General features: G+C 42.0%; 1 protein-coding gene and 1 long non-coding RNA gene across 2 annotated transcripts in view; one reads left to right on the top strand and one right to left on the bottom strand.

The window, feature by feature from the left end:
- Positions 1 to 15,716: 15,716 nt before the first annotated feature.
- Positions 15,717 to 17,626, top strand: LOC118856441. Its single transcript, XR_005010867.1, has 2 exons — positions 15,717 to 15,816; positions 17,427 to 17,626. It is a non-coding gene; the product is annotated as an uncharacterized LOC118856441 (long non-coding RNA).
- A 3,289-nt stretch (positions 17,627 to 20,915) lies between these two features.
- Positions 20,916 to 21,746, bottom strand: part of TRPM8 (transient receptor potential cation channel subfamily M member 8) — a 52,755-nt gene continuing 51,924 nt past the window's right edge. Inside the window, exon 24 of the mRNA XM_036766721.1 lies at positions 20,916 to 20,985. Within this exon, the coding sequence (XP_036622616.1) occupies positions 20,935 to 20,985 (51 nt within the window). The 3' untranslated portion in view covers positions 20,916 to 20,934. The remainder of the gene's footprint in view (positions 20,986 to 21,746) is intronic.

The following is a 21,746-nucleotide window of genomic DNA, read 5'->3' as shown; positions in this document are numbered from 1 at the left end:
TGGCTGAGCTCAGAAATCACACTGCTTATTATTCCACTCTCCACAGCATTGATTTTTTTAAAAATAATTTTATTGATACCTTTTTTTAACATCCCCATAATCTCTTCCAGTGGTAGCCTTCCCCTTACCAGAAAGCCATCCCATACAACAAATAGTAGTTTTTAAAGAATGAAATAAAGATAAGCCAAACCGATCACTATATCAAGACATCTGAAAATATATGCAATGTTCCCCACCTGTAAGACTCCCACTTCTGCAGAGGAGTCAGGTTGGGAGTGTCTTCTATGTCTGCTTTATGACCATACTTATTCTTAGTAATTTTATAACGTTCACTTTTGATTATTAAATGAAAGCCATTGAATGAAATGAAATTATGTTAAACAGGAAGGTATTGGGATTGTCTGAAGAGATTTGCTGATGTCCTGTGCATCTTAAGTAAAACAAGAAAGCTAGTTTGAAACCTCTACCTTCAAGTGCCTGGATAGCCTGGATAATGGAGGTCAGGCCAACTAAGCCTCCAAGAGGAAGTCACTTGGCAGGAGGTGGGGCAGGGCAGGAGAGAGGCCGTCTCATCTCCCCTTTGGCCAGAGGATAATCTTGTGAATTTTGAAGGGTCAGAAGATTTTGGGCATTATAGCAGTGCCCCTGGAATAGTCAATAGAAGGCTCTTTATCAGTAACTCCAAACACACAAGATTCCTTGAGAAAAGGCAACTTCAGGACTCTCCAAAGAACCCAGCAGAAGCTACACAATGATGAAGAAGAACTTTGTGAGGAAACCTCTGAGGGAGGAAAAGACTTTCATCCAATCCCAAACTGCAAATTGACCACCCATAATATCTAAGCACATGGGCTTAGAGCCCACCTCCCCTTGGACTGTTTGTACTTGTTGGGGAGTGTGTCCCAGACTTTTGGGGGGTGTGTTTTATACTGGATATTTTTACTATATCATCTGAGTAAATAGGCCTAAAAGCTAATTAAGTCTGGCTGGCTAACTGATACCAACTGATAACCAATGAGGAAACGTACCAGTGGGTACTTGTGAGCTCTAGTACTAGGTAAACTACTCTTAACCTCAAGGTTACCCCTAGACCCCTGGGAAAAGTGGTCAGCTGCTCTGGGGATCCAGTTTACTAGTGCAATAGGGGATTTGACACAGTAGCCTTAGAGGCTACCCTCCACTTTGTGACTGGAAAAAGGTTATGTATCAAGAATACAAGACAATAGATGGAGAGTCCAAACCACAGCTCAAGTCCCTGTAGAATGTTAAAACCTAGTAGAAAAATAAATATAGGACCATAAAACTTGAATTGGACAGGACCTTGGAGAGCATCTAGTCCAACCTTCTGATTTTACAGATGAGGAAACTGAGGCTTAGGAAGTAAATGACTTACCCAAGGTCATACAGATAGTAAGTGATTTGAATTCAAATTTTGTGATTCTAAGTTCGTCGTGCTTCACACTGCATCATTATATAGAAAAGAGAAAAAAAGGGAGGAAACCAGCAACCAGGGGATTCAGGAATTTTTATAGGAGGTTTTATAGGTTAAAAGAGAATTAAGCCAAGCATTAGAGGCCAGAGGTGATGCAGGAATACATTTCAGGCAGGGGGGAGGGGCATCTTGGGTAAAGGCATGCAGGTGGGAAATGCAATGTTATATGTTATGCTATATGTTACAGGCAACAATTAAGCCAGTTTGGTTGAGTCATCGAGGTCTCAGGTGACTGCAGAGAGGAGATTCATAATCAAGAGATTGTCCTCCCGTATGCTATTTAAGAGAGCTGGTGATACTCTCAAGACCATATAGAGTATATCTGGAGCTCAGAATGAGTAGAAAGACCACTGGATTTGGAAATGGAGGATTTGGGTTTGAAACCTGAGTCTGGCAGGTAACAGATGAAGCCTATGTTACCTTGGGCAAGTCACTTCCTTTCCCTTGGCCTGTTTCCTCATCTGTAAAGTCACAGGGTTGGACCAGATGACCTTCTAGTCATGTCTGGAAACTTCTTTTTTCATAATTAAAAAAATTTCAGTTTCAAATAATCTCTCTCCCTCCACCCCTTCCCCACTCACCGAGAAGGCAAGAAATACGATGCCATTATACATATGAAGAAATATGATACCATCATATATAGGAAGTCACACAAAACATATTTCTACATTAGTAGTGTTGCAAAAAAGCCAGAAAAGTAAAGTGAAAAAACAGCCTGCTTCATTTTGCACTCACTAGGTCCTAATTTCTCTCTCTGGAGGCGGATAATATTTTTCCTAAGGAGTCCCTTGGAATTATCGTGGATCAGTGCCTTGAGCAGAGTAGCTAAGCCTTTCACAATTGATCATCATTACAATATTGCTGTTACTGTGTACAATGTTCTCTCCATTCTGCTCACTTCCCTTTGCATCCACTCATATAAGCCTTCCCAGGTTTTTCTGAAGCTATTTCCTTCATCATTTCTTACAGCACAATAGGATTAGGCTGGGAATCTTCGGAAGCTGACTAATGACTCTCTGGTCCTAGAGGCAGCTCACTAACAGGAATCTTCTTTAAGGCATGCTGATGGAAATGGTCCAAAGTTCCCAGCAGTTCTAGCAACTCTGTGGAAGAGCAAAAGTTGTGTAATCAGCAGTGGTCTTGGATTGGCTGTTGCCTTCCCTGGAGGTCATTTCTGGTGGGGCATTGACCTGGTAGGTCTTGTCTGAGCAGGGGCTGGAGAGAGACTGAAGGAAGACATGGGACCAAGTGGTCACTCATCAGACAGACAGACATTTCTACTGTGTTTGCCAAAGAAGCAGGACATTTCTCACCATCCAGGGTCCCAGGAACAGAGGCTAAATCAAATTCTCAACCACATGATTTGACCAAGATAAACTGAAGGTTGTGTTTGGAATCAGGTCTATTTCTTTCTTCAATAACCTCTGATCCAGGGAGACTGTACTTGCTCCCTCATCACTTCAACTTAGAGGATTGAAAGCAAAACCTGAGAAGAATTTTCATCTTCCTGTTGTAGGAAATTAGTAAAAGTTAGGTTTCCATAGAATAATTAATTAAGTGGCAGCTTGAACAAAGAAGGGAGTAACAATTGACTAAGATGGAGGGTGGCTAGTCAATCAGAAAACAACAAGTGATTTTGAGAAAACTGCAGGTCCAGGATATCAGTAGAACTCATTTAAACCAGCCAGAAACCAGTCTGGGTTAAAGTCAGGAAAGGGCTAAATAGCTACTGCGCATGCTTAACCAACCTCATGAATGTAAGCAGAGACACCCCACATAAAATTAGAGCCTCATTAACTGAACATGGGACATATGAAGAGGGAAGGGGGACATATATTTAGGGGGAAACAGACAAGGGGCATATCAGGAAGAGCATAACCCAGAAGAGAATGGACCAATCCATTCTCTGAAGGATGGGAATATGCTGAACTAACCTATAAATCTTTTCTCGCTTCTGTACTCCCCACTCCCTCTTCCTAAAGAAGAGCAAAGTCCGCTTCTGGTCAGAAACATTTTTCCAATTCCTTTGGATTCTTCCATAATAAATTGTCCTTCATACCTGAATTTCAGTGTCAAGTGTGTTTCTAACACTGTAATTTTCTAGGGTGCTGATATCAGGTGATTTATCCAGAGGCTATGGCAGAGCAGCTGGATCCTCAATCATTTACACAATCACTGTAGCTCTGTAGCTTTACTTCCATTTCCCCTCATCCCTGAGAAGGTCATTTCTCAAGTAACCTATTGACAAATATTATTATTTTTCTATTAATGACCAATTATAAATATCAGGGTCCAGGTTTATTTTTCTTTTTATTTCCTCATTTACAACCTAGTGCTTCTAGGTCAATCAGTCTTTGGAGTACAGGACTAGTAAGATTGGTTTAAGTCTCCAGGAACATTTTCCTCTCTCTTGGGTAGGACCCCACCCAACTGGGAGAGCTTATTTCTCATCTGAGGGTAAAGAGAATTTAATCTGGTTGACTTCCAGCCCATTGTTCAACTTCAGAGGTCTGGGTGGAGATGGATTCCTTTTGCCCAGATAGCTAGAGAGAGCTGAGTCAAAAGATGTCAAGTTCTTTGGGTTTATCAAAGAGTAGATTACTGTATTCATTAATTACTGCAGCTTGTGTACCTATTCCACTTATCCATCACTCTGTTTCTTAGCCAGTACCAAGAAGTATTGATGACTGCTGCTTTACTATCTGGTATAAGTAGGCCTCCTTCCCTAGCATTTCTTTTCATTAATTTCCTTGATATTCTGGATATTTTGTTCTTCCAGACAAATTTTGTTATTATTTTATCTAGCTCTATAAAATAATTTTTTGGTAGTTCTATTGGTATGGCACTGAATAAGTAAATTAATTTAGGCAAAATTGTCATTTTTATTATATTAGCTCAGCCTAAGCACAAGCCACTGATGTTTTTCCATTTATTTAGATCTGACTTATTTGTGTGAGAAGTGTTTCGCAATTGTGTTCATAGTTTCTGGGTTTGTCTTGGCAGATAGACTCCCAAATATTTTATAGTGTCTACAGTAACTTTAAATGGAATTTCTCTTTCTATCTCTTGCTGTTGGGCTTTGTTAGTATTATATAGGAATGCCGCGGATTTATGTGGATTTATTTTATATCCTGCAGCTGTGCTAAAGTTATTTATTATTTCAAGTAGTTTTTTACTTGACTCTCTAGGATTCTCTAAGTATAACGTCATATCATCTGCAAAGAGTGATAGCTTAGTTTCTTCTTTGCCTGTTCCAATTCCTTCAATTTCTTTTTCTTCTCTTATTGCTAACGTGAACATTTCTTCTGGGATGAGAACTCACTATTTCACAAAAACTGCTGGGAAAACTGGAAAATAGTATGGCAGAAATTGGGCATAGACCAATATCTTACTCCATATACCAAAAGAAAGTCAAAATATGTTCACAATTCAGATATAAAGGCTGATACTATAAGCAATTTGGGAGAGAAGGGTATAGTTTACCTGTCAGACTTATGGAGAAGGGAAAAATTTATGACCAAACAAGAGATAGAGCATTACGAAATGCAAAATGGATAATTTTGATTACATTAAATTAAAAAAGTTTTTGTACAAACAAAGCCAATGCAACCAAGATTAGGAGGGAAGCAGAAAACTGGAAAAGAATTTTTACAACCAATATCTCTGACAAAGGCCTAATCTCTAAAATATACAGGGAACTGGGTCAAATTCATAAGAATACAAATTATTCCCCAATTGATAAATGGTCAAAGGATATGAAAAGGCAGTTTTCAGAGAAAGAAATTAAAGATATCTATAGTCATATGAAAAAATGCTCTAAATCTCTATTGATTAGAGAAATGAAAATCAAAACAACTCCTAGGTACCACATCTCTCCTGTCAGATTGGCTAACATGTCAAAACAAGAAAATGATGAATGCTGGAGAAGATGTGGGAAAATTGGAACACTGCTGCATTGTTGGTGGAGCTGTGAACTGATCCAACCATTCTGGAAAGCAATTTGGAACTATGCCCAAAGGGCTATGAAAATGTGCATACCCTTTGACCCAGCAATACCACTTCTAGGGCTATATCCCAAAGAGATCATAAAAGGGGGGAAAGGACCTGTATGTACACAAATATTTTTAGCAACTCTTTTTGTGGTGGCAAATAATTGGAAATCAAGAGGATGCCCATCCATTGGGGAATAGCTAAACAAATTATGGTATATGAATGTAATGGAATACTATTGTGCTATAAGAAATGAGGAGCAGATGGACTTCATAGGAATCTGGAGAAATTTATATGATCTCATGATGAATGAAGGGAGCAGAACCAGGAGAACATTGTAGTCACCCACAGACACATTGGTTCTATGATGACTAACTTGGATAGACTTGACTCTTCTCAACGATGCAAAGTTCTAAGACAGCTCCAAAAGACTCATGATGGAAAAGGCTCTCCATATCCAGAGAAAGAATTATGGAGTCTGAATGCAGATTGAGGCAAGCTATTTGCTCTCTCTCTTTTTTTAAATTTGATTTTATTTTTGGTTTTGTTTCATCTTTCTCATGGTTCATTTCATTGGTTGTAGTTCTTCTGTACAACTTGATTATTGCAAAAATAAGTTTAATGTGAAGGTATATGTAGAACCTATATCAGATCACATGCCATCTGGGGGGAGAGGAGGGAGGAGAGGTAGGGGGAGAAATTTTGTAACTCAAAAACTTGTGGAACTAAGTGTTGTAAACCAAAATAAAATAAAATAATTAACTTAAAAAAAAAGATGTCAAATTCTCATCGGGAGCTGAAAACTTTCAGCCCACATTCTCATTAATATGTTGTATTAGGAGGGCAGAGTTTATAATCTCAAAGAGGATCATAAACACGTCTGAAAGGTTCAGAACCGCCGGATATAAGAAACTCTCAAAGTAGAAGGCAGAAGAATCAAAACATATATTTAGGCTCCACAGTAACCAACCCATGAACCAGCAACCCCATTTTGATATATTGATCAAAAGCTTCCAGGCCCAATAAGTACGCCTTGAAAGAGTAACCAGGAGGCTACAGAGAAGCATGATTGCATAAAGCAAAATCATGCTTCCCCCTCTATGGTAAAAAGATTACCCACTGGCCTGAAGTCTTTGTTCAGCTTCCTCCCATAGGTCAGCTCTGCTACTGGCAGCTCCTGCTTCAGCTGTGGCTGTAGCTGTAGCTGTGGCTGTGGCTGTGGCTGTGGCTGTGGCTGTGGCTGTGGCTGTGGCTGTGGCTGTGACTGCGGCTGTAGCTGTAGCAGCCTCTGGCTCCAACGGGAGCTGCTTTTAACCATCCAGCTTCTGCGGGGGTGTAAGGTACGCCGGGGAAAGCACAGGTTCTTTCAATCTGCTTAAGCAAGGGAAGCAAGGTGAAGGGGCCGACAAGCTTACTCCAGTCCAACATACAAACAGCATTCAGTTCAGGGGAAAAAGCCAAACTAGTCAAGGGCACTTGTTGACTAAGTGCTAAGGAGCCCATTTTTGGTTGCCAACACATATGTCCACCCCCTCATTAATTGTTCGCCAGTTAGTGTTGATTTCTCCCATCAGGGGATTCCCTTTTCTAAATTATTTAATTCATGCAATATCTCTATTAGGGGTCCTTTGGTTACTGAGAAAATTTATTATTTACTCAACTAATTAATAAATTGATTATTAATTACTCGGAAACTCTGTCTCTTGGAGATTTTCATTGGCCTCACTACTTATCAACATTCTAAGGAAAGAGAAGGATGGAAGGGAGAAAAAGAGGGATAGTGCAGGGAAGGAAGAAAAAAAGGAGGAAAGAAATGATCTGTTGTGGAAAGAAAGTCCACTGCTTACAATTGAGGGTATGTAGAATTTATTTCATGTGTTTCATGGAGGTTTTATTTTATTCTGCCAAGGCAGGCAGAAGCACCTCTTGGTTCAGAGTCTTTGTGGGCTGAGTGGGTTTCTAAATACAAACCATCCTTGTATGGTGCTGTGACAATTAAAAAAATTAGAGAGAAATAGTTTCTAAGTAATTTAATCATTTTATTAATAAGGCCAGCACATTATTAATAAAAGGATGGTCATTTGGCCCTCCCTCTTAGACCAAAGACAATCATGGTGGCAGGCTCACAGTTTATATGCCCTTCAAAGATTAGGTGTTTCTGAGGGGTGGCAATCAACTCTGATTGGATAACACAATGTGAAGTAAGCTATATTAAAATGAGGGGCTGAGAGTGACAGCATGTCACCCTTGGACAGTGAAACTGTCTTTATACTCAGACCACCCCTAGCCTTGGATCCTACCCCCAGATCCTAGACAAAAGGATCTGTTTCCACCCAAGCTTGATTGAAAGGGATTCACCTGAGACTGGAGTTTCCTGGTATGGTTGAATTGGGTCAGACAGAGGAGAAATTTTACTGGACTTTCAGAGACTGAGGTCTTGAAAATAGAAAAGAAAGAGGGAACTTTGAATCTTCCCAAATCTATTAGTTATTAATAATAATTTCTCTCAGTGCTTAGACTATACAGAAAATAGTTATGCTGGATTTGCTACCAGTTAATTACTGACTTTGGGGAGTAGTTTGTTGTGGTCTAGGGAAGGCATGGAGACTTCTTAATCTGCTCATCTGTTGTTGGCTTGGGGGATGGTCTTTGACCAGGCAGGCTCTGCCTTTTTGTTGGCCTTGAACAAGATCAGGAGACTGGAAGATATCCTAAATGCAGGCATTGGAAGGAACAATCCATTCACATGGAAGTGGAGGACATTAGATGGAGAGAAACAGATAATATTGATCATTATACCCTATCCATTGATGGCCCTGCTGAATACTGTTATTGAAGATTATTTTTAAATGTTTGATATTTTGATCTCTTGGTTCATCACCAGTTTGGCTGCAGAGATATAAGATGAGCTAAAACAAACAAGAAGAAATGTAAAAGAAATCTGCTCTGCAAAAGAAAGAAAAATGGGCCAGGACGAAAACATACATAGAAAATTATTCAATTGAAAAATTAATCTAGAAGGGTTGGATAATGGCTGCATTTTGATGTTATAGGAATTGGGGGGTGAGGAGGATAGGGGAATATAGCTTGTATTTATCATCCATTGTCTTCTCCTATTTACATACTGCTGAATGAAACTAGAGAAAATCACAAACTCATTGGATCCACTACAAATTTATGTTATATAATTTCAACTGGGCCTTCACTGCTGAAAGGCAATTTTTTTTTTACAATTCCCTAATCAATTCACCATCCCACTCACCATAGCAGCTCTTCTAAACCTTTTCATCCTCCCTCAAACCTTCTACGGTTCTCCCTACCCCAAATCTCTCATCTGATAACTTTGCCTCATTGTTTTCGTTGAGTCATTTAGCTATGTCTAACTCTTCGTGAATCCCATTTGGAGTTTTCTTGGCAAAGATACTGGGGTGATTTGCCATTTCCTTCTCCAGCTCATTTTACAGATGAGAAAACTGAGGGAAACAGTCAAGTGACTTACCCAGGGTCACACAGCTAGTAATTGTCTGAGACCAGATTTGAACTCAGGAGGATGAGTATTCCTGACTCTAGGCCCAGTGCTCTAACCAGTCTGGCACCTAGTTGTCACTTTGCCTCATATTTCACTGAAAAAATAGGGCCATTTGCCATGAGTTCCCTCTTCCCATCCCCTCCACACTTTGAATTACTCATATGCTTTCCCGAAGTATTCCCTCTTTTATCCTTGTTTCACCTGAAGAGATGGCCCTTCCCCATGCCAACACAAACCCAACACAAGTGATTCTGATGGAGTAATGGGGCTTTGTAACACAGGAGCTCCTTAGCTCCAGCCTTTAGCAGGTTCACTCTGCATCTGGGCAGGCAGAAGGACAGCGGTGGAAACATGATAAGGGGTTAATTTACTGTATTCTTCCTGATGGCTGTGGGTTGGGAGGAGGTGGGGGAGCTCAGAAACTACAGCATCCACCTAATTACTCTTCTCCAAGGGCCCAGCTGAGAATAGGAGCACCCACCCCTAGAGAATCCCCCTCATTATTCATCTCTTAATCCCATCTAGATCACCTAATTAGCCTACTTGATGTCCTTTCACTATTGCTCCTGGTCCACCTCAGACTATTTACCGTTCCTTAATCTCATCTAGATCCTTTCACTGCCCTTTCTGTGTATAAACATCAGTCTCACTCCCATTAAGTTGCAGATTTACTAGGAATCTGCCCATTGTCCTGGTGTTACAATAAACAGCTCCTTGACTATAAGAAGGTTTGAATGCTTGAATTCTTTCCAGGCAGACCTCCCCTCTACCCTGACATTTTGGGATTCCCAGCACCCCAAATTATCTCAATTCCATTCCATCCTCTCTCCTCCAGAAGGTTGTCCCCTATGTCGTTCCCCCTCTCTCAATCTCTCCCTGTCTACTGGCTGCTTCCCTCCTGAAAAACTCTTCACCTGATCCTACAATCTTCACTAGTTACCATCTTACCTCTTATCTCCTTTTTGTGGTTGAGCTCCTTGAGAAGTCTGTCTACGATTCATGCCTGCACTTCCTCTCAATCTCTGCCTTCTGACTTTATCACTCAACTGAAATTTTGTTTCAAAGCCTTTCTCCAAAGGCTTTTGGAGATCTCTTATTTGTTAAACTTGTTTTTCAGTCCTGATCCTTTTTGGTCTCGCTGTCAATCGCCCTCTTCTTCTGGATCCTCCCACCCCTCTGTTTATTCCCCCTGACATTACTTTCTCCTGGCTCTCCTCCTACCTGTCTGCTCACTTCTCTATCTTCTTTGCTGGATCTTCTTCCAGGTCATAGGGAGCCATGGGTACTGGTAATATGGTCAGACCTGTGCTTTAGGAAAATCATTTTGGTGGCTGAAGGATGAATGGACTGGAGTAGGGAGGTAACCAGGGCCTGCACCAGAGTTAGAACAGGATCAGAGGCGAGAAGGGAGTGTGGCCATGTGGAGAAAGTAAAGCAAAACCACCAACTGTTTTTTGGCTCCCAAGAGTCTGTCCTTGTCCCTCTTTTCTCTCTCTAGACTGTCTTCCTTGGTGAGCTCCTCTGTTCTCATCTCTCAGTTGATTCTCAGATTTATTTATCCAGTCCTACTTTCTCTTCCGAGCTACAGCTCTACATTATCAGTTGCCTGTTGGACATCTTGAATTGGATGTGCTGTAAACATCTCAAATTCATCATGTCCAAAGCTTATTATCTTTTCCCCAAAACACTCCCCCTCCTTTCTTCCCTATTACTGTAGAGGACATCACCACCCTCCCCATCATCCAGGCTCCCTGTCTTGGTGTCATCTTCAACTCTTCACTTTTTCACTTTCTCCACCACGGCCACACCCCTTTCTCTCCTCTGATCCTGTCCTAACTCTGGTGCAGGCCCTGGTTACCTCATACCTGGACTATGGCACTAGCTGCTGGGGGTCCGTTAGCCTCTAGGCCCTCCCTACTCCAGTCCATTCATCCTTTAGTCACCAAAATGATTTTCCTAAAGCACAGGCCTGACCATATTAGCAGTACCCATGGCTCCCTATTACTCCCAGAAACAGATAAAGAATTCTGTTTGGCTTTTAAAGACATTTACAGCCCAGCCCCTTCCTCCCTCTCCTGTCTTCTTAGACTTCATTTCCCAGGCATGTTCTCTTCCATCCAGTGACTTGGCCTCCCTCTCACTCCTATGTGCCTTTTGATCAGCTGTTCTTCATGCCTGGAAGGCTTCACCCCTGCCTCCTGTCTTTTCTGACTTCCTCTAGGATGGCCCAAATTCCATCTTTGGCAGAGGGACTTTCTTGGTCCCCCATCTCTCTCTCTCTCTCTCTCTCTCTCTCTCTCTCTCTCACATATACACACTGCTAGTGCCTTCCCTCTGAGATCATCTCCTGTTTAAACTGTATATATCTTGTATGTACATAGTTTTTGCATATTCTTTCCCCCATCAGATTCTGAGCTTCTTGAAGGCAGGGACCATATTTTTGCCTTTCTTTGTATCCCCAGGACTTAGCACCATGCCTGGAACATGGTCAGTATTTAATAAACAGTAGTTTATTAAACTAAATTATTAAATTTCAAAGAACCAGCTTTTGGTTTTGCTTACTATTTCTATAATTTAATTTTTTTTTCTATTTCTCCTTTAACTTTTACTATCTTTTATTCTGTGTTTATTTGGGGGGGTTATCTGTTGGGTTTCTAATTTTAAAATGCATATCAAGTTCATTTATTTTCTCTTTTTCAGTTTTGTTAATGTATATTTGTTCCACTAAGAACTGCTTTAGCTGGAGCTCACAAATTTGGGCAGATTTTTTCATCATTGTCATTGTCTTTCATATAATTTTCATATAAGATTTGTACTTTGTCTTACTCATTATTTCAGATTTGATTATTAAGTATTAATTTGGGTTTAGGTTTGTTGTCTGTGCTATGTAAATTGATTTTTATTGCATTATGGCCTGTAAAAGATTTTTACTGTTTATACCTTTTTAGTGTGTACATACATGTGTATATATATATGTATGTATATATATATATATATGTATGTATGTGTGTATATATGTATATAAATGTTTGTTGAAAATTTGTGTGTGTGTGTTTGGGTGTATTTGGTGTCATAGGGGCTACACGAAATTTCACTCTTCCGTAAAAGCAACTTGAGAATTTTTTAAAAAAATGTGGTTGAGTAGAGCAGAGTTTCTAGATGTTCTTCAGCGCTCCACAATACATCCTCATTCTTTGAAATCAATCTGACTAAATCGGGGCTTCAGTTCTAGGCCACTCAGTCAAAGGACATCTCCTTAAAATCAAACAATTCCTTAAAGTTGGGGGGAAGTCTCTTCCCCCATTGGAGGCAATCTTATCTGACCCTTGGTCTCTGCAAATGAGCTCATTCTCTCATGTAAAGAAGACAGGGCTGAATAACTATTCATGAGTAACTGATGTGTGGAGACAGGCCTGCAAGTCAAGGTCTATGACTTTTTTTGTTTAAATAGGTTGATAACTATTTCAATATAATTGGCTTCCTTGGTAGTCCTGTGTATTTTATTTTTCTGCATGCAAAAACATGATTCTGAGCAGGGGGTCCATAGGCACCCTCTTACTGTCAAGGGACCCAGGACTCAGAAAATATTGAGAAATCCTTGGAATAAGAGCACCCGTTCCTGGGACCGTTAAGGAGAGGGGTAGGCCTGGAGAAAAGCAGTGCTTTCAGAGGGGCTCCTAGTAGGCAGAAGGTTACTATTGTACTTTCCCTGGAGGATGGGTGGGATCATCTTCAAACCATAGCCCCAGAGCTAGAGTGGGGAGAAAGATCACCCTCCCCTCCCTACCCCAATACCTCAATACTCTCCTTCACTTGCCTGCCTCCACATCTAGCTCTTCCCCACCTCCCAGAGGAGGGAGAGATGCTGAAAGATGAGGGAGGAAAAAGTTGATTTGTGTGCCCCCTCTCCTTCCCTCCCTCTGCTCTCCAGAATCAAGTGGCTAAGTCTGAGTTGGGGCCCAGGGTCAGGTGTGGCTGTATGGGTGTTGCTTGGTGGGGAGATGGTTTCCAGCGATTCTGTCCCCTTACCCCCATTGGTGTTCATACCCCCTCCCTTTCCCATAGTGACATTGCTCTGATCCCTGCCCCTCCTCCACTGGTGTTCATTCCTTCTCTCTTCCCTATAGTGACATTACTCCTGAAGGTTATATGACCTTGGGCACGACCTTTAATGCTAGGCCTTAGCTTCTTCCTCTTTAAAGTGAGGGGGTTGGACCAGATGGCCTTTGAGGGCCCTCCCAGGTCTTAACTTCTGGCCCCATGATCTGCCTTCTCCCCCAGTCCAGAAGTGGGATGTGTTCTTCCAGGGCCTTCTGGTCCCTCTCCATACCCCACCCCCCATCTTGTTGTGGTTCCTGACTCACAGGAGCTAGAGACATAGATGACTTGGTCCTTACAGAATGAAGGAAGTCCCCTCCCGTGCCCTAGGCAAAGTTGGATCACTTCTGCCCTGGGACTCAGTTTTGGTAACCTGTGCACCTTGATTTTTCACAAAACAAATGCACAGTAGACTAGTTGGACTTAAAGAATGTGCCAGCCAGCCTTTACATAGTGCTTTAAGGCTTGAAGTCAGGCCAACAAATATTTGTTCAGAGCTGACTTTGTGCCAGACCCGGGGGTTAAGCCCTGGGGAGCCAGAGAAAGGCAGAACCTGCGTCCCTGGCCCAAGAAGCTCACAGTGTGACAGAGGAGGCAGCTTGTATAGGCAATGTACAAACCAGATAAAATGGAGATGATCAGAGGGGAGTCATGAAGGGGGGCAGAAAGGGGGGACTTAGCTGAGACTGAGGTCACTGGCTATTCCTTTTACAGATGAAGAAACAGCAGCCAAGAGTTGAAGTGAAGAGACTTCCCTAAGGTCCCACAGAGAAAAGAGCTCAAGAAGACTGTTATGGGCCTGGGTAACTAGAGCAGTGCAGAAAGCCCCCACTCAGGCAGCGCAGAGAGCCCTGGCTTGGGCCCACCAAGTTAGAAATTCCAAGTTCTCCACTCAAAAGAAACCAGGAGGCCATACAATACAATTGGTATAATGTTTAATGCATAGATAAAGCTTTAAAGCCAAGCGCACTCTATACTTAATTAGATTACACGGCTATTGCCAGTAGTTGGACTGAGGTACGTGTGAACATATTCGATACCATACATAGGGATGGCCAGAGCACCTTGGGTTTGAGTTACTTAACAGCGCTTGTTGAGCCATTTTATTAGCGAGATTGTAAAAAGCTGGCACTTTCCCACCAATAAGCCAGGGCCTGTAAAAACTGTTCTGACCACCATTTGAAGAGTGAACCCTTCTCCCATGAGTGAATCCTGAGGTTTGCCCCAATGTGTCTCCCTAATGTCCCCTAAACTGAGGGTCACCTTTCATAGGGTGAGAAGGGATGTACTTTTGTCTCCTAGTCTTGGGCTACTCACTGGCCTGATGGTGACTCTGCCCTACTTCACCATCTAAAATGGAAATTTGCAAAGGAGAGTCAGGAAGAGTATATTTAATTTATTCCGACTCAGCAAGTCTTTATTGAATGCCTACTGTGTGCCAGGTACTCTGGCAGGTGCATAGGATCTAAGATTTAGGCCTAGAAAGAGCCTTAGAGAGCACCAAACCCAGACTGTCTCATGTTACAGATGGAGAAACGGAGGCAGGTGATGTTAAGAGGTCTTCCTGAGTCTAAGCCTACTTTATCCACTACACAATACTGCCCCTTGATGCAAAGATACAGTCCTTGCCCCCAACTAGGGGCATTCTATACATTCTAGTATAAAGTTTAAAGACTGTTGACTCCCTCATCTGATTTCATGATTTTGTTAAAACAGAGCTAGGTTAGCCAGTCCTTGGGACTAGAACCATCTTTTTTCTGGGCTCTATTATACAACTGCCTTAGCCTAGTGCCTTGCAGATGGGTGACTCAAGAGATGAGGACCCTAGAATATTACTCTGGGGCTGTCCTCAGTGCTCTGAGCAAAGGTGAACCGTGACAATCTTGATCAAAAGGCCCCCAAGCTAACTTAGAAAACTTGGAAAGGCCTGGTAATTGACTCTTTTTTGTTTGTTCATTTCAGTCAAGTTTTGCTTCCAATCCACTCTCAGTGCCTAAGGTTGTGAAATAGATTGTCCTCAAATCAGATTCATTTTCAGGCTTTCTTGGGAGCAAAACCAAAATGGTTCCACCATCCATGTTTGAGTTCTGTAACTATATCTGTGCAGGTTATAATTCCCCCCTAAACTTTGCACACATTTTTCTTAGGTGTTTACCCCTACTTCTCGGCAGCTCTGAAGACAGCAGAAATGTACGACGTCTCACAGAGAGACTTAGCATTAACTTCTCAGTTAATTCCCTTGACCTCACAATAATGAGGGGTTTTATTTGAGCATTTCTATTTGCTCTGTAAGTCCTAGTTTCATCCTTGCAACTCATGGGAGGAGAGCTCTCTCACGAAGCCAATGGGAAGCGACCAGAAGGAGGGAACGACTGCTCAGTGTTCTTGCTCCTTGTGTTCGTCTTCTAGTGGCATCAAAGCTGAGCAGACCGTGGCCTTTCCACTCAGCAAATTAGAACAATATTCTAATCCTCCCTTGATGGAAGATACGTGTTTTATAATAATCAAAAATGGGCCTTGTCCTAGAATCTCCTCTCCCTTCAGTAGGGAATTTCTTGCAGATCTTACTTTTGAAGGCATGGCTTGTTGGTCATCTTCAATAGGGGGAAGAGATCCATGAAAATGAGAATAGAGACTTGGGGACTGAGCAACGTGGCTCTTCTGGATGCCAGCTTGGGGGCACTGATGAATATTGATGGCTCAGGAGGTAAGCAGGAGAATGTGGTGGGAGAGCCAATCAGGAACACACTAGCAAGGGGATCAAAGAGCTCAAGATTTAGATTTGGGAAGGATCTCACAGGTCATCTTGGTCAAACTACTCATGGTTCATTTGAAGGAGGAAATTGAGGCCCACAGTGGTTAAGTGATTTATCCAAGGTCACACAGTAAGCAGTAGATCAGTGTTTTGAACTCAGTTCCTTTGACTCCAAATTCAATACTCATTCCATTGCACCATCATTAACCCAATGGCAGAAAAAGTCTTGATCTAGCTCTTAGATAAGGAGCTGTCCTGTGAGGTCCAGGAGTCTACAAGTGACTGAACAATAGAAAATCTTAATATGAAAGAAGAAAAGGTAACAGAGTACTTGCTGAGAACCAGACTAGGAGATAAAGTTGAGTCAAGAGGAACAAGAAACACCTAACATCCTCCTTGACGTTCACCTTCTTGGATGAACACGTGGCCCTGTGTTTTGAGACATCAATGGGCCAGGGGCATGTCAAACCCCTCCTTCATACTGAGGAGCTGAAAGGAGAGTCACTCAGCAGGTAGGGCCCTTTAGGTCTTTCTGCTGACTCAAGTTCTTAGCATCTTTTCGCTATTTATGGTGATCCCAAGATGTCTCTGTTCGGAGTTGGCCCCTGTGAAAACAGACATAAGTCATTTTTAGAACCAATTTCCTACCTCCGTTTATTCTCATGATTAAGTTTTTTCCCTTGAGAATTCCTGACCAGTGACTTGGATCTTGGCAAATGTTTTCTGATTAGCCACTCAGCCCCTGTTTAACATGGCGGACTTCCTCTAAGGCCATTTTCCTTATTGCTGAAGACAAAATCACACCCTCCATGCAAGCACATTAACTCCCTGGAGAGAGCTTGATGTAGATTGAGCTTGGTCCCTGCTGTCCCGCTATAAAGAAAAGGGTCAGCTGCCATTTTATGCTGAGAGGAAAGAGAAAGACGTTCACATCAGAGCCCATGACCAGAGACTTTTGCTGTCCTAACAGCAGCATCTTGAGGATGTCACCACAAATGAGTCACCACCTGGGGAGTTTTTGTCATAATGGCACAGCGTGACATGGATTGGGCCAGTCGTTAGCTTTGGATTCTGGCCTAGCTTCTCTAGGCAGTGCTGCCTCTGATCTTGGGCAAGATCATTCACTTTTTTCCTCTGTAAAATGAAAGACTTGTTGTTTGGTTATGTCCAACTCTTTGTGACCCTGTTGGGGGTTTTCTTGGCAGAATGGTTTGCCATTTCCTTCTCCAGCTCAGTTTCCAGAGGAGGAAACTGAGGCAAACAGGGTTAAGTGACTTGCCCAGATTTACACAGCTACTAAGTGTCTGAGGCCAGATTTGAACTCATGAAGAGGAGTCTTCCTGACTCCAGACCAGGTGATCTGTGTGCTATGGTGCCTCCTAGCTGTCTGCAAAAAATATGAAAGGCTAGATGACCTCTAAGGTTCTTTCCTATGTCCTATGTTCCTAAGTCCTATGATTGGAATCAGGGATAGTCACACTAGGATGCTCAATTGTCCATGTGGGAGGGAAGAAAGAGCAGTTCTCATTATACTGTTTCCCCCCTCTCATTCTCATCTGCAGGCAAAGTCAGTATGGATGTCAGAGGAAAGATACCATCCCTTCTGCTTTCTCAGTCTGGGTTCCGGAGACAGGCAACCTAATTATTCTGAACAAGGCACTGGAGGCACAAAGACAAAAAACCAAAACAGACTCCACTCCTAATGAGCTTTATGTTATCTTTGGAGAAAAGCAAATCAATAAAAAAGGCACTGATAGATTTACACCTGGGTTGGAGAATTGTTTAAAACCCCACATTGTTTTGTTTTAACTCTTGAATCTGGATCATTTAATGACATGTCTGATGCCTTTTTTCCCTGCCCCAATCTGTGATTTTGTTGCTAGAAGGTGGCTATAGTTCAGCTCAGAGCTTCCAGAGTTGCCTGGGTCACTGAGCTGCGAAGTGACCTTGTTCAGAGTCACACAGCCAGTTGGTGGCCAATGTGGAACTTGAAATTTGGGGCACTTCCTGGCTTCAAGACTGCCTCCCTCTCTCCTGGGCTTCTTCTTTTTCTCTGTGCATGCCCTTAATGAATGCTTGATTGGCTGAATTGATTTAAAGGCTTGCAGTAAGTGGTTCTTCTCTCTCTGACCCTAGACTCTCCCATACTGAGAGGCAGCCTGGAGTAGTGGATAGGGCCCTGAACTTGGAATCCCAGGAAGTTTTGGGTTCAGATCCCACCTCAGACATTTATTAGGTTTGTGGACCCTGGGTAAGTCTCTTAATCTCTCTGTGCCTTATTCCCCCGTAAAATAAAGGTGTTGGACTCCAAGGCCTCTTGAGTCCCTTTCAGCTCTAAATCTATGATCCTTTCAACGATGGGCAATCACAGCTACACCCTGCCTTATTGGGGAAAGGCATGACCAGAGGAATTAGGTGAGGCATCATCTACCTTTTGAAACAAGTTGCAGTTTGTGCCCCTGCAGTCAGGAGATCCATCAGCCAGTACTGAGCTCAAGGCTCAACAAGGATCATCTTGGCTGCTTCTATACTTACAGAACCAAGTGTCTGTGCAGAGAAGTAGAACATAAAACCAACCCAGAGGATGTCACAGAAGAGAAGTCAATGGCTGAAGAAGGAAAGAGCAAACTGTCTAAATTATCTAACCACCTACATCTTATTAAAGAAAGACCAATGGTCAGGAAGGCTCCTTCCTAAGGGGAGGGGCTCTCCATGGTGCTGGAAACCTTAAGAGACAAGAGCATGATGAGGCCCGTGGGGACTTTCATATGTACACAATTGGTGCCATCTTTGAAATCTGCCATAATTCAAGGGTGTTGAAAATATGTCCTGGGGAGTGTTAACCATATTTGGACAGGAAGCTTTATGGCCTCATGTGTAGGGTATTTCCTTGAAGGAGAAATATGATTAGTTTATTGTCAAGCAAATAGTGGCATGTCACAGTGGCTCAAGAACCAGTTTGGCTCCTGAAAGACCAGGATTCAAATCCTGTCTCTGATTCATTTTAGTAGTGTGGCCCTGGGCAAGTCACTTTAACCTCTCAGTGACCCAGGCAACTAAGACTCTACATTGCAGAGCAGGCACTGATTTGAATGGGGAGAGAGTTTCCTCAGTGGTAGTTTCCTCATATCAATCATGTCAAGCTCAAAAAGAAACAGAGGCCACAAAATCATGCATAACACTCCCCATGGGAGGATTACATGGTGACTTAGAAAATACATGTTTATAGACTTTAAAAATTAAAATATCAACGCATTAAAATCAGATAGGAACTCTATTTCAGTCTAGTTTAGCTGCATTTGGAAGTGTTGTTGACTACATTTCATGTTTTGCCTCTACATCAATGAAATCATAGGTCTGGCCAAAAAAGAAAACAGGTGAGACAGAGAATGGTGAATGTTTAAAAATTGAAGGCATGATTAATTATAAAAACAATCTAATTCTACCTTCCATCTCACTCTTAAATTGCTAAAGGAAGCACAAGCTCTTTCTAAATATATTTTTGAGTACTAATTTCATTCTCTTTCAAGGATACTATGTGACTCAGTTTCCCCTTGGAATTTTGGAATGCTGTGATAATGAAGCCTTTGAGACAGGATTAGAGGGGCCTTCTGAGAGAATGTTGTTACTGTTGTTGGGCTACTTCATTTGTGTCTGACTCTCCATGACCCCATTTGGGGTTTTCTCGGCAGAGATGCAGGAGTGGTTTGCCATTTCCTTCTGCAGCTCATTTTACAAATGAGGAAACTGAGGCAAACCGGGTTAAGTGACTGGCCCAGGGTCACACAGCTAGTAAGTGTCTGAAGTCAGGTTTGAATTCTTGAAGATGAGTCATCCTGACTCCAGGCCTGGTGCTCTATCCGCTGCACTGCTTAGCTGCCCGTTTTAAAAATCTGGTCATTTTAAAAGAATTCCACAAGAGACCCCGACCAAGGATGGCTGCTGTAGGATGAGTTCAGAGCACAGCAGTGCTAACAGCTCCCGAGGATTTAAGACGTCCACACTGCTTTCCTCACAGCAGTCCTATGCTGTCAGTGGTACATGTTTTATGATCTTCATTTTACACATGACGAACCTGAGGCTAGGTAACTCACCCAGCCAGCGTCAAAGACAGGATTCCAACCCAGATTTATCTTTAATGTGTTTAATGTGTAGCTAAAAGGCAACCTCAGCTTTTGATGATTAGGTACTCCTCTTGTTCTTTTCCTATATTTTTCAAAGAATGCTAGTTACAGTAGACTTCAGTATGCTTTTTACTAATGGCTGAAGGAAGGAATGGAACAGCATTTATTACTATGTGCCAGGCTAAGCACTGACCACACAGATAAAAACAAGTACCTGAAAGGTACTTGCCCTGGAGGAGGTTATATTCTAATGAGAGAAGACAGTCCCTCTAGGCAAAAAGGAGGTGAGACAGGAAGGCATGAATGATGCATCATGGCTTGGTGCCAGCAAGGTGGATGGCTGCTACTCCAATTTTAGAGGTGCTGTCTGTACCCTATTTGTGGGGTGGGTGCTGTCCTAGTGGACTTCTCTTGTCCCTCACTTACCACTCTGTGCTCCCAGACTTAGGAATCTCTAGCAAAGCCATCTGGTATTCTCTTTTGAATTAAGCATATCAGCAGGTTCTATTTTTTTCATCACTGACTTGTCCAATTCTTGCTTAAAACCTCTTTAATTCCCAGCAATAGATCACCTCCTAAGCCTATGCTTTCTTTGTGATATCTCATCCCAGCTTCCTTCAGCACTTGGACAGCCCTAGCACACCAGAAACTAGGGAAATGACTTAGATTATTGAGCAGAGTCAGGAAGTCACAGCTTTCATCTTTCATTTTACTGTAAGATAAGTTTGCAGATTTTAAATCAGTGATTTTAAAAGTTTGGGGGATTCTTGGAAACATACCCATTGCCAGCAATAGCTGAATCATGCATTACCTAGGACCATAACTGAAGAATACATTGGCCTTAAATGAGGCTGAAAACATGCCAGTGTGACTCCAGGTTAAAGAAGTATTGGAAACACACTTACCTAGTTGCAGGTGGTAGTTTCTGACTGAGTTTTGTGTTAATTTATTTTATTTTATTGGCAATCTCTTTCAGAAGGCCTTTGAGATCATTCAGCTTTGAAAAAGAAAAAAAAAACAGAACTGGTATTAATTACAAATTAGCCAAACACATTCCTAATTATTGTACTGTGCCCTATCTATAGGCTGGATATGGAAACTAAGTATTGAGGACCCTGAATACATCACATGTTTTTCTCATTCATTCTGTACTCCATCATATATTTCCTGAAAGCAAATATGTAAGCTGTTAGCAAATAAACACTGCCCTCCTATAGACCACCCTCATGAGATAATGGGTTAGGTTTGATTATAAGCTGTTAGAATTGATCCTGCAAGAACACAGTGCTTGCAGACAACCAGGTCAGTCAATGCCCATGTGGTGCCCTGCTCCCCAACTGTACAAATAGGAGACCAAATTGGTCATGAAAAATTGTATACATGAAAACAAGTGAATCTCAACGATGTACATTTCACCTAATTATCAGGCAGGAAATGTGCAGCTCATTTGAATTCATAAATCTGATTTTGGCTAACTGATAAAACAACACGGATCCAGTATAATATCTACCCAGGTGCCATCTCACTAGCTCTATAACTTATTCAAAGAAACATTTTTGGTCCAACATGGATTTAATGTACACGATGCTTTCTCTATCCCCCTTTTCTCAAATGTGACTGTGTGATCTTCATGACTGGGATATTTTCTCCAATAATGCTGACCCTGATTAATTCTCATCCTGTGTAATTCTTGCTCATTCCTTCCCAGAAGTTCCCCAGTGGGGGCCACCCAAGGTGCTAGGGGGCCTTCTTTCATTT

The sequence above is a fragment of the Trichosurus vulpecula genome, chromosome 7 (assembly GCF_011100635.1).
Source record: "Trichosurus vulpecula isolate mTriVul1 chromosome 7, mTriVul1.pri, whole genome shotgun sequence".
Lineage (NCBI taxonomy): Eukaryota > Metazoa > Chordata > Mammalia > Diprotodontia > Phalangeridae > Trichosurus > Trichosurus vulpecula.
The sequence above is the reverse complement of the archived record's forward strand: the minus strand, read 5'-3'. Positions and strand labels throughout refer to the sequence as shown.